The 12,578-nt window shown below is 47.2% G+C and overlaps 1 protein-coding gene across 4 annotated transcripts in view; it reads right to left on the reverse strand.

The window, feature by feature from the left end:
* Positions 1-799: 799 nt before the first annotated feature.
* LOC108751969 (nuclear hormone receptor E75) overlaps positions 800-12,578 on the reverse strand; it is a 95,513-nt gene continuing 83,734 nt past the window's right edge. For 3 of the 4 annotated variants that reach the window (XM_018492476.1, XM_018492477.1, XM_018492475.1), the window contains exons 3-5: positions 8,452-8,596; positions 5,047-5,288; positions 800-4,677 (exon numbers count right to left, since the gene is read on the reverse strand). In XM_018492476.1, coding sequence (XP_018347978.1) covers positions 2,716-4,677; positions 5,047-5,288; positions 8,452-8,596 — 2,349 coding nt within the window. In that variant the 3' untranslated portion in view covers positions 800-2,715. Of the gene's footprint in view, positions 4,678-5,046; positions 5,289-5,797; positions 6,252-8,451; positions 8,597-12,578 lie in introns of those variants that run through there. The other variant, XM_018492478.1, reaches the window with a different exon arrangement.

The following is a 12,578-nucleotide window of genomic DNA, read 5'->3' on the forward strand; positions in this document are numbered from 1 at the left end:
TGAGAATTTTAGAAAATTAGGTAATATAAATTGTTCATTTGTAAAGACATATTTTCTTAAATATTCAAAATTCAAGATATCTGATTATTGATACTTGAATAATTATATTAATTTAGGGGCAATTATAACTGCTCAGTCTTTTTCGTTTCTTACACATTAATAATTAATTTTAAAAGTATACGTATATTATTGAATATGTTAATGATAATTTAAATTGGAATTTTGTTGTGCTTATATATGAATAAAATAAACAACAGAATAAAATCTGATATATTGTTGGACAAGAATTTTAATATCTTTGAAAGATAGGATAAGAGAGATCTCAGATTTCTTATTGAAAGAATCGGAAGGCTGTGGGATTAAAGATAAATAAGAAGATAATATATTTTTATGTATAATTCACCAGACAATGTTTATTCAGACGACCTCACAACTCCCAAGCGTACAAAATGACGTGCTCACTGGGCAATATGCGGGGCTGCATTTCTTGCATGTAGTAGAGTACATTTTATCCATATTTTTCGTTTTTTTCCACCAGAAACAACAGCTGTGTTTGTATTCTTCTTAATGGATAGGGAAATATATCATACTTTATGTATCGTTTACTATAATAATTATGTGTAGTTTATGCATAACAAGTATTACGAATATCAACGCTAGGTTGTCTGCGGAAGGGAAGGAGCGAGGGAGGGTGGGAGGGAGTGAGGGGGGGGAAGGAGGACAAGAATAAGTGTTCGCTCAGTGTGCATATATGTTGCTGTCGTGTGTAAATGTGTCCATTATTGTGTGTGTATGCGTGTTTTTGTAAGGACAAAAGGATTCTACGAGGATTCGCTTGGACAAACAGGTGAATGTGATACATGCGACACGGCGAAGGAAATGCATTCTCTCTTTAGATACAATAAATACAGAGGCCTCTAAGCTGGAGGAAAGGATGGGTGTTTAGGAATACAACTGGCTAGGCTATATTTCTAGCCGGAAGATTGAAATGTGCTTTTAATGCCTCGTTCCTTGACGAGTAGATTCCCTTTAATCTGATCAAACTTTATTGCAACTCTATTTAAATCGTTAATTTGAGGACCGAACTAATACGAAACTCAAATCAGACATCAGAGTGTAAAGTGAGCTTCTTCTAGGTCGAATCAAGAGAATCTAGTCCGTCTTGAAAGAAGGCATAAGTGTTTCTACAACTGTTTCAAGATCGGTATTTTGCTCGCTCGCAACTCAGCGTGTTGTGAATGTATGCGAATATATTCGATGCGGATGTTCATGCTGGAATTGGGATATGCTGGGTGGTTAAAAGGGGAGGGGGCGGGGCGGGCGTCTCAACAACACGTCGGCGGCGGCCCACCGCGTATCTTCTAAACTTTTCCTCACGATTTTTTATTTTTTCGAAGCAGAAGAGGTTCACTCGCGCCTACCAACACATAGCCTTACGAATCTACTATTTACACTGCGTTTCGAAGTTCTACTCGGAACTCCGTTTTGCTCGAGCGCTCCGCGGCTTCTCTCTTTCTCTTCTTTCTCCCTTCCCATCTTTCTCTTCCTTCTCTCACTTACTATCTTTTCCTCGCTTTCTCTTTCGCAATCCCGTCTCGATCTATCTAATCTGACTTTCATGCATGCACACACAACACATAATATTGTATAACGCGTTTAAGCGGGCCTACGATACCTATCTCGCTATACGACGCGATTAGAGGATATAATTACTTCTCGCGTCGTCTTCCCGACGAAGAGACACGACATGTAATATAAAGGTACGGTAATTGCAAACTGGTGGCCGCGGCGGGCCGATCAGTCTCATAACAAAACGCTTAATTCTTTAAAATCGCGTACGCGATTTTCATTCTCGGTTGCCACCGCGATCAAGAAGCTTTTCGATTTGCCCCGATTCACTTGCACAAGCACGCTCATCCGTCATTTCATTCTCTCTTTTTTCCCCATTCATTCCGTATGTCTGCCTTTCATCATTCACACAAGAGTATCATACGCATCTTTTTCTACACGTACACGAAATGATAATTTTTTACGGTTATGATACCTTACACATATTACAATAATATTAATTAGTTTTATAATATTTAATAATTATAGTAGAGTAGATGATCAATGAATGAGGTGGAGACTGTACAGGATGCGCGATTTCCATGATTATCACATGTAGATAGATTATTAATTTCTGTAACACTCAACCTTTGTTTTTTTTTTTTTTTCCATCGCAGATGCTCTATCTCCTAGATATACACCTAGAGCAGATAGGTTTTAGGTAGGTAGACAGGTAGATAGGTAGTTTTAGGTGGATAGGTGGTTCTCCTATACAGCACTGTTGCCTTCATCGAATCGGCACTTTTATGCAAGTGTCCATTCATCGTCATTTCGCGCACTCGAAAAAAAACAACTCGCCACAGAATGTCTGTCTTCCTCGTGATTATACACGGAGATGTACCCTGTCCACTCCTCCGTAACCTCCACCTCCTTTCTCGCGTGATTTTAGCGATAAGTAGTTTAAATTAATAAATTATTTGGTTTGTCACGCGCTCAGAGCGTCCTGGCACTTTCGTTTCTAGTTAAGGACCGGGGAAGGTTGTATCGCGTCGCGACAACGACGAGTTGGTTCCGTCGGTTGTTGATTAATGATGGATCAAACATCCCGGTTTCGTGCGCGCGCACGTCAGTGCATGTTACGGGAAATCACTTGAGCTCGCGAGAACACTACGCTTCGAGAGAGAGGGCCTTGCAGGGCCCGACGAGCGGTCTGGGTGATGGTGACGGGGATGGCGATTTCTTGGACAAATTCAGCGGTTGCTGGCTGTCCGCGATATCAACCTGCAGCTCCATCATGTTGCTCGGACAGCCCGATAACACCGATAACGTAGCCGCCGTACTCGACGTTGGTCTCGGACTCGTGCTCGTACTACTGGTCGCCGTCGCGGAGAGGTACCGCGGAGACGAAGCCGGGGAGTTGGCAACAGCGAGATAATCCGAGGAAGACTGCTGTTGCTGCTGCTGTTGTCGCGCACCTGTTGTCGTCGTGATCACCGAAGTGGCCGGCCATCTGTTCGAATAGCTCGTGGTAGCGCATTGCAGAAGACCTTGAGATCCTTGCGTCGAGCGTGCGGTTATGGTAGTCGTCGATGCGCATTGTTCCGCGGGCGACGGCGATGCTGTCGGAGATCTGGGACTAGCCTCGCCCCGCATTATATAGTTGTGTATGATGTCTGTACGTTTCAGTTGTTCCGCTGTCATCCGCGGGCCCTCCATTAGGCTTCTCGCGAGAGTGGAATGCGTGCTGCTGAGCAAACTCGCGGTTTGCGGGCACTGGGATTGTGTCGTTTGCGTGGGCGGACTGCGCGCTGGTGGCGAAGTTAGATGTAGATGCAATTGAGACTGCGTGTGCTGAACTATTACGGCCGGCTCGGCCTCGGCACTGTCCTTCTGGCGCAGAGCGCGGAACTTCTTGTGGGGCTTGTAAGCCTCGTCCATCAGTGAGTTGGTGTCGTACAAAGGTGGTGCCTGAAGCACGCGCTTCAGCACCGGCATGTCCTCGACTTCCTTGTCCTCCGAGCGTGGACTCGAGCACACAGATGTGGGAGCGCTGCTGGCACTGCTGCTGGCCGGTTTATCAGGTTTCTCGGTACCAGACTCAATTCCGCTATCACTTGGCGAATCCAATTTACGAAAACTGCGACACTGTGGCGGCTGTGGAGTCTTCGATATAGTAGAACGATGAAGTTCGTCATCGCCGGAGCTAGTACTGCCAGAGTTCGCACGTCGTCTATGCGGGCAGAGTCCACCGGCTAGGGTAGCGGCTAGAAGAGGCGCGCTCGACGCATGGTGACCGCTTGGCGGTGGTACTGGATGGTATTCCGTCAAGGAGGCAACTTCGCCACTGCAGGTGCTCTCGGTGCTCGACACGCTACCCAGTGGGCTCTTTACCGCTTCGTCTAAAGTTACGTCCGAAGCGGAGCCCCAGGAAGCCGGAGGTTCCTCTTCCATTGGCCAATGCGGCTGTTGTTGAGGAGTGATGACGTGTTGCGTTTGTTGTTGCTGTTGATGCTGTTGTTGAGCCTGCAATTGCTGTTGCTGCTCAGTCATTTTGAAAGCCAGCAACTTTTCAGAATGGAGGGTGTTGAGAGTTTTTAGGTCGGGTATTTTCTTTAATAATTCACGGAGTATGTCAGGATGCTGGGGATGGTTCTGTGCTAGTACCGTCTGTAAAGCGTTCCGAAGCTTATTGTGCATACGTTCGACCAGTTCGGTATTGCGAAGCCCAGGTCTGTCGGCGGCGATCACCACAACCGAACAGAACAGTCCCAATTCAGCGTCGGATAATCGCAAGGAATTGACTCTTTCGGCGAAGTCGAACATCGAGTCCATTAGGAATCGCGCATTACTGCTATTATGGATGGACTCTCGTTTGAGCACTTGGCCGTTTAAGCAGATCATACTGTTCGTTTGACCATCGAACATGCAGGCCAGTCGCACGAGCAGCACCTCGAAAACGCCAGCCTTCAATAGAGTGACCTGGTCGTCCTGTGCCAGCAGGTTGAATCCAGGTATGCGTTTTGCAAATTCCACGACACCGCGTATGGCCGGCGAGAACCTTTTGGAGAAGTCTTGAAGTAACTCTTGCTGCCCGGTCAATGGTTGCGGATTAGGATTCAAGGGACATGCCTATAACAGAGAGAACCAAATTCCAAGGTCAGGAGGCAACGAATCATTAAATTATGCTGAAGGTCGCCTATATCGTCGTTATTGGTACTCGGAAGAGAGCCATACCAGGCGTCCTCGCGTGGCGGAACGAGACGGGATGAGACGAGGCGATTTACACGCTCTCGTCGGATCTCGCTTCCTCCTTCCAGCCGAGGTCGCCTGGTTCTCGCACGATTTCCGCGATAGAACGCTTGAAAGATCAAGACGGCCCAAGGCCCGCGTAATTATTGACGTCAGCGTACATGCCGACCGTTCAAATCTCAAAGCGAGAAACGAATGGCTTGCGTAACCCGCAAGTCAATGTCAAGAGGATAGGTCGAGCTTGTTTACCAAGGTTGGTGGACATGCGGTGTAGTTGGGAGTCTCGCGGGCTCTGGCGAGGATCGGGGCCACTTTATCCCTGGTAAAATCGCATGTGTTGATATGGGCTTGCACCACAGTTGTGAGCAGACGTTGTTCATCCTCTAACTCGGCCGCTACCGCCTTCTCTTGAGAACGGCTGTGGGAGCTCTGCTGCATAGCAGCCAGAATCCTGGCCTTCTCTCGCTTGGGCACGCGGCCGAATCGTACCGCTGTAATCAGAAGCAAGCAAAACCAAAGGGTGTTAGATGTATGTTGATTTGACGCTCGCTTGTACGTCGCACGCAAAAGGAAGGACGCCGATAAATAGTTAATGCGATCAATGGGTGAATCATGCAACGGACCCGACCGTTCGCTATCGCGAGATGACCTTCGCATAAACGAATGTCGGCACTCGCGTGATGTTCTCGCATAGGCCATGCGAGAGAATCGAAAGAAAAAGTCGGCGACTCTCGATCGTGGCTAAAACCGACCGTGGCTATTCAAAGACGTGAGTACCATCACACCAGATATGGTTTCGCGCCAAAGGTGAAAAAAAGTCAGAGGGGAAAGCGCACGACTTTCTCGCGCGGGAGAGATGAAAGTGCCGCGCGCGCTCACGCGCGCAGTGAGCTGCGCGTTATGCGAATCTTCAATTAGAAAGTACGCTATACGTTTTATCGCTATCGAAACCGTTCTAATATATCGGATATCGTTATCGTTCCATCAAAGGGACACCTACGTGCATTGTGATAGTTGACTACTCCGTTGAGGATCCCTTTCAGAATCGGTAACTCGTCTCCCATGACGGTTCAGGGAAACGTATCTCACGTAAATCACGTTTAAATCTCGGAATAATTTTCGATTTTATCGCACTTTCACGCACACGTGGTTGACTTCTCTATCAGCACCAGATCACCTGCCGGCTGACGCCCGCGGTTGCCACTCGGAGGTCGTACGCGAGGGACTCCTTGACTCTAAGGTTGCGTGTTCTTGACTGATAAGCGCCACGAACGATCCTCTCGGCTGACTCGCGAGTCGCGGGTCACTCCAAGCGATCGCACTGCGCGAAACAGCGCGTGGCTATGACGGAGAGGTTTGCCGCTCAGAGTTTGAAAAACGAGCGCGACTGCAGTACGCGTGCAAACACGAGACAGCATCACCGCCGACTGAGTGATGTTCCGCGGTTGCGTTCAACAGCCCCTCCACTTATTCAACCATCAACGACCCCCACCATCACGCGCGAATGTGGCCTTTGCCGAGCCTTTGGCCTTGAACTTGGTTTCAGCGACAGCCGCACGAGGCGTACTGCCGACCTATATACACTATAATAACGAGCAAATGTACGACGCGTCAAGCCGTAGCACCCGGCGTAAAGAGTGAGCGAGATAGTTGAATTTCTCTATGCGCAGATGCGAATTTCCTTTGTCGGGGGTAACTTACCCTCGACGACCTTGTGCTACCCCTTGCTAGGCGCTACCTCTCTGCTCTGTCACCAGCTGTCGATAGTCAGCTTTATCTATTTGCGGACTATCGATCTTTAATGTTAAGGACGTGCTGGTCCTATGAGCTAAAGCGAACTATTCATTTAGTTTATCATATCTTGAATCTTTAGCAAGCATACGATGTTTTGTATAACTTTAGTTACGATTAATCTAATCACGGGAGCAGCTAACGGGATATTAACGAAAGATCATATCTGATGTAATGATGTAGTATATCGTGTAACAAAATCCAGTTACCCTACGCGAAGAGAGAGTACAGAGATTCGATCAGTAATCAAAAGTGCAATTTCCAATATATTTGTTTTCTTCTAATTTGGAATTTATCAATTCCGCACCAAATTCATTTTTTAAACTCATTTCATCTCATGGTGCAAAACGTCGTCGTTAAAATCGTATTTATAAAGATTCGCAATGTTCCTTATAATTATTTCTCCAAGTACAACGCGATAAAAATGAAAAACAAAAAAAAAAACGCGCCCGGTCATGATAACGACGTCGACAAGTTGCTCGTAGCGAGGCTTGAAGCGTTATGACCAGTTAGTCACGTACAGCTCTGGCCAGACGGTAGCCCGCGACGAGAGCATGCGCCTACCAGCCAGGTAGATTCAGATGATGTAGAAGAGGGGAGATCGATGAAGGAGAGGAGCGGTAATCGAGGAAGGGGAACGTAGTTAGGAAGCAAAGTTCGCGAGGTCTCCGCATGGAGTGTAGCGCCACGCGACAGCGCACCATCGCCGTCGCGGTGGAGGGAGAGTTGCGTTCCACGACCGAAGAAGCCAGGCGAGCGACAACGATCGTTCGCCCGAGGTGGGGAACGAGAGGACGATGACGGAGTGCGGCGACAGAGGCGCGGTAGCTGGGAAAGGAGGATGGAAGAAGGTGGGAGGATCACCGGGGGACGTAGCGGCGAGTAGCGGTACTCTTTCTACGGACACCAAGTCACCACCCGCCAGACGAGCAACGGCCGTCTATTGACCCCGCGAATCGCGTTGATACTGATAGGTGCACTTTTTCGCACTGATTTTTCAGACGGAAGATCATTTTCATGTCGTACGCGTTTGCGATGGGTAAATTGATTATATTTTTGGCTATACTCGAGCCACATTTGAGAACTATTTGAAAAATCGCATCTACGTGAATTAATTTGCAAAAATGATAAAAATGTACACTTTCATAGTCATCTAGAGAGGAGAGACGCGAATCTAATTTTGTCAAAACGCGATATATATACATATATATATATTGTGTGTGTGTGTGTGTGTGTGTGTTTTGGCGCCCGCGCGACATGTCGACGACCTAGGTCAATGATCCGGGCGGGAGATGCTGTGCAGCATCCCGCGCAGCTGCGATACCGATTATTCGATAAAAAAAAAAAGCGACCAGGATTTTATTAATTCGTCGAAAAGAAAGCAAGATCTGATTACGCCAATTGAAAGATAATCGCTGTTGCTTTCTCAAACGGCGAATTGGCCACTTTCGCCCGTTGCGACACTCCGCCGTGTCGCGAGGAACGATGTTACGCAAACGGTCAATGACCCGGCAAATTAAATTTTAGAAACTCTTTTACGGAGAATATGACGCGCGAAAGAAGAAAGAAGAAATATGCGACGCTCTAATTGGCGTAACAACGAATTTTGATCAAAAGGACGCGCTAAGTTTGCAAATATGTTTACGGGATTGGCGGACGTAGCGTTCTTTTTTTTTTTTTAATCGAAATAATATATTCTATTACATTTTAGAATTGTTTCAACACTGTTGACTAGAATAAAGGCCAAATTATTTGAGATAATCCGCAATATTTCTCTCAACAATGATTGAAATTTACAATGAAATTTTATTTAAAGCTACAAAATTTTTATTCTCATAGATAAAATATTAAAAAAAGACTCACCATCACGACTCATGCCGACAGCGATGCACTTTTTGAGACGGCAATATTGGCAGCGATTTCTGTTGATTCGGAGGATGCTGCACTGTTGATTCTTGGTGCACGGACGATACTGAATCTTTTGCTGGATGCTCCGACGAAAGAAGCCCTGCGAATCACCAACAAAACCCTCGTCAATCTGACCGTCACTGTCCGACGAAGACCCCGATGAGCAATCGGTCCCCGAACGCGGGGCGGCCAAATCACATTCGCACAAGCACCCCATTAATTCACTCCAGCTGAGATAAAAATCGCACGGCGTCTAACGAACTGAACGAATATAACGAATATAACACCACCGTTTGGTGGGATCGCGCGCGCGCGGATTAACCAAATGATTATCACTTGCTATCACGTATCCTTCGCGGTTCGAAACTAATGACGCTACCTAAGTTAGAGTATTCTCTGGGAAAACAGGAAATTGATCTTTGGTCGCTTGCATCGGTCACTGTCCTCACGTGAACGCGTGTAATTTCGCGTTAATCGAACCCGCGTGGAGTCTCTTCTCGGATACTCGGGGGGCTCCACGGTGAACGCGCGCGTACCTAAGTACAACGCGAGTTTCGTAGGGGAAAGAAGCGACCGTTTGTATCGGAGCTTGGCTGTGGACTGGCTCTTTCTAGCACAGAGAACATAGAGCCTCGGCACATTGCCTCTGGCGTACCGAGGTGGGGGACACTGTGACCTAATTCCCGGACGTTCACCCGCAGTTCACCGCGTGAAAGTGAGAGTCCCCCTTGCGCGCGGACTGGCGCTCCTCGGCCGTCTCCCTCTTTGGCCGTTCTCTCTTTCTCCAGTTTCCAGTTTCTCTCACTCGCGCTGAAGTGAACCCTGGATGATGTCCTCTTCGTCGTATCTACTACGAGCTACGAGCTACGAGCGCTACCATAGAGCCGCTCGCGGGCGCTCTACTAACGGGTTTCTTCCCTCCTTCCCTCCCTCCTTTCCTCCCTCCTCCCCACCTTCACCCAACCGGAGGAGCCACCCTCTCCGAACGAACCTGCCCTACCTCCACTTCTCCAGGTTCCTACCCTCTCGTTGATACTCCTCTAATATCCACCTACTCCTGTTCGCAAATAAGCGTAAATATACAAATCCCTTGTCTCCATTTATGAATCATTTTTATCTTTACTCCCAATCCTATCTCGTTAATCGCTCGGAACTATGAAGAAGCTGAGAGTTTTGGAAATAAATAAAAATTGAGATAGGGGTAGGTTATAGTGTAAAGGAACTTCCCGTTGTGTATCGGTCAACGACCTCGCGAGACGATTACGTAACGCGCAACGCGTGGGGGACCCTTCGTGAAGCTTCTATATGTTTCTGTGTTCGTCATGCCGTCGTCGTCGTCGTCGTCGTCGTCGTCGTCGTCGTCGTCGTCGTCGTCGTCGTCGTCGTCGCGTCGACGACCGCGAGTATACGTCGAAGCACGTACGCATACGAAAAGTTGGCGATGCTCGTCGCTGAGTAACTCTGCCGTGACGTCAGATGCGCGACCTCGCCTACCTCAACTTCGAGCTCATCGAGAGAACGATGTACCGTTGCACCTCCGCGCCCGGGCTGTCAATCGGCGCGAGCGTTTGATGCAAGTCAATGAACTGTCAGCGTTGCCAATGTTAAGCATCACTGCCTTCGATTCTAACCGGTTGAGTATTCGGTGGTAAAATACGTCTTCGATCTTTCGTACGAAAGAAGGTAGCTCGTTTCGAATGATATAACGTATTAATCTACAGATCGATCAAATTTTTAAATTAAGATTCACTTTTTGAAATTTAACTTATTTTGTAATGTATCTCAAATATCATGTTTAAAATCTCGAAAATAATTGTGAAAATACTTCAATAATTACATCTTCAGATTCTTTGATGGACCTACAAATCTTTCTGATTCGAAGCAATTTTCTTTTCTTTTTTTTTTTTGGCGAAAAATCATCGGAATTACAGCGAAATGCTATCGAGCCACGAATTATCATCGTGCCCGGACGAAGCCAGCAACCCCTGTTGAACCTCTCGGTCGTCGGGAATCCAACCAGCAAAGGGTGAAGGAGGTGTGCGGGGGAATGCGGTGCATCGATCTCTCGAACCGTGCATGGCCCGTGACGGGTCAGGGGGCGACTACCTTCGTGCGCTATCTCAAGTTACGAATGTTCCTTCGCGCACGCGTCTTATTCTCAAAATCCTTATAAGAGGCCAGAGAATGGTATAATATTTTATCTCAAACTAAAAATTATACTTCAGGTCTCATAATCTTACTATTTTTGCATAAATTTCATGCGCACACAAATATGATAATTTAAATACTAGTGAAATGTTCTCCTTTACTTAACAACATTGCAACAGCGAGCACTGAATTCAACAATAGTTTCAGGAAAAAATGCGTCGAGAGGAGAATTAAATGAAACTTTCGCCGAGTCGAGAAAGTTCTGTTATTCTCTGTTCTCAATTCCGCAACAAGAAAAAAAATCTCATTTCCGCGAGACCTTATTAACAGAGAAATTAATTACTGCTAAAGAGCGGACTATACTTAAAAGAATTGTATGAAAGATTCTTTAATTTTTTTGAAATTGAAACTGAGATACGCAATAAGGCATTCTCGTACGATGTATGTGATATACGGTGTACAGTAAAAATTGACATCGGACATTTTCGCGATTCCATCTCGGACGGAATCGCGCGAAGATTATCTTCACAATTTAGTGGAACCGTTGTTGTCCGGCCGACGCGACGCGACGGCCGTTGAAGTTCCAATTTTATTTTCCGTGGAAGTGCAGCGACGGACACTAGTAGCTGGCAGAAGAGACGTCGGTCGGTGACGGTGGTACGGGGTTGTATAAGCGTTACACGCTTGCATATACGTGCACACTGCACATATATAAGTGAAGAGAGTGTGGGATATACACACGATGTGGTCGCGGGGCCAACGACCGGAGCGCGCGACTGCTGCAACGAATAGGGGGAGGGGGAGGAGGGAAAAGAGGGACGGCGATCTGTCTGAGGGACGGTAGGGGAAGGTGAGCGTATCTGCTACCACGCGAAGAGTGGGGGCGTGAGGTACCATAGTAAAAGTAGGAGGTTTGATGCCAAAGAGGGAGTGAGGAGGACGCGAAACGGAGTAACGGTGACGTACGTAACGCGCGCGCGTGCGCGTGCGCGCCGCTCCAACAGTCGCGACACTCTCCGCTCTGCTCGGGGGCATTAACCGCTCGCTCGTTCGCTAGCTCGTTCTAGCACTCTCCTACGACCCCAAGAATTTGCCGTTCCGTTCTGTTGCCCGGGCATCGATATCGGTAAAGTCGATCGCAGAGGTCAGAGATGGTTGCTCCCGTGCACACAGTTTTGTACTCTACTGATACTACCGAACGATATATAACGGCGATTTAGTTGTAACATCAGGTACAATTTGGATTGATTTTGCGTAAATGAGAGAGACTTGCTAAATCACTGCGGTGCATATATTGATATTTATGGAACGTCACCTTAGTATTTATGGAGCATAATAAAAAGTCTTGTTGACACTCGTGTAGGAATGATCTATAAATGATTAAGAATTAGTTCAACTTTTTTCTGGAAATGTGCCTGTTCGATCTTGTCGTTGTCAATTATTGTTAATTTGCATAACAGCATTTACTCTTATGAATTCCGAATCCTTCCAGAAGTCGTAATGCTCGCTAACACATCAAGCGGAGCGACGCATGTATAGCGGCAGAAGTAATCCATTATACTGTTCGCTGATGGTATCGTGTTTCGCGGGACGAATTTATCGGGTGTAAAAATTGTGGTGGTCCGATTTCGCCCTGCGGGGAAGCGTTATCTCGAAGAGCTCCCGCTTCGGTGGACAAATACCACGTCGAGCGAACACCTACCACGATAATAAGCGGCTGACCCGATTCTAAAGTAGATGCACCTCGGGGTCGATAACCTCAAGCGAGCACCGAAATACTCGCGCAATCAAATGAAAATGAGATCGCGACTCGTTACGACGTCAAAAATGACGGTTACCCGAGAGAGGAGGGGAGAGTGGGGGAAGGCTTTCCTATGGGAAGGGGATGCGATGAGGGCATGGGGAGGAGGAGGAGGAGGAGGAGGAGGAGGAGG

The sequence above is a fragment of the Trachymyrmex septentrionalis genome, unplaced genomic scaffold, assembly GCF_001594115.1.
Source record: "Trachymyrmex septentrionalis isolate Tsep2-gDNA-1 unplaced genomic scaffold, Tsep1.0 scaffold53, whole genome shotgun sequence".
NCBI classification, from domain to species: Eukaryota; Metazoa; Arthropoda; class Insecta; order Hymenoptera; family Formicidae; genus Trachymyrmex; species Trachymyrmex septentrionalis.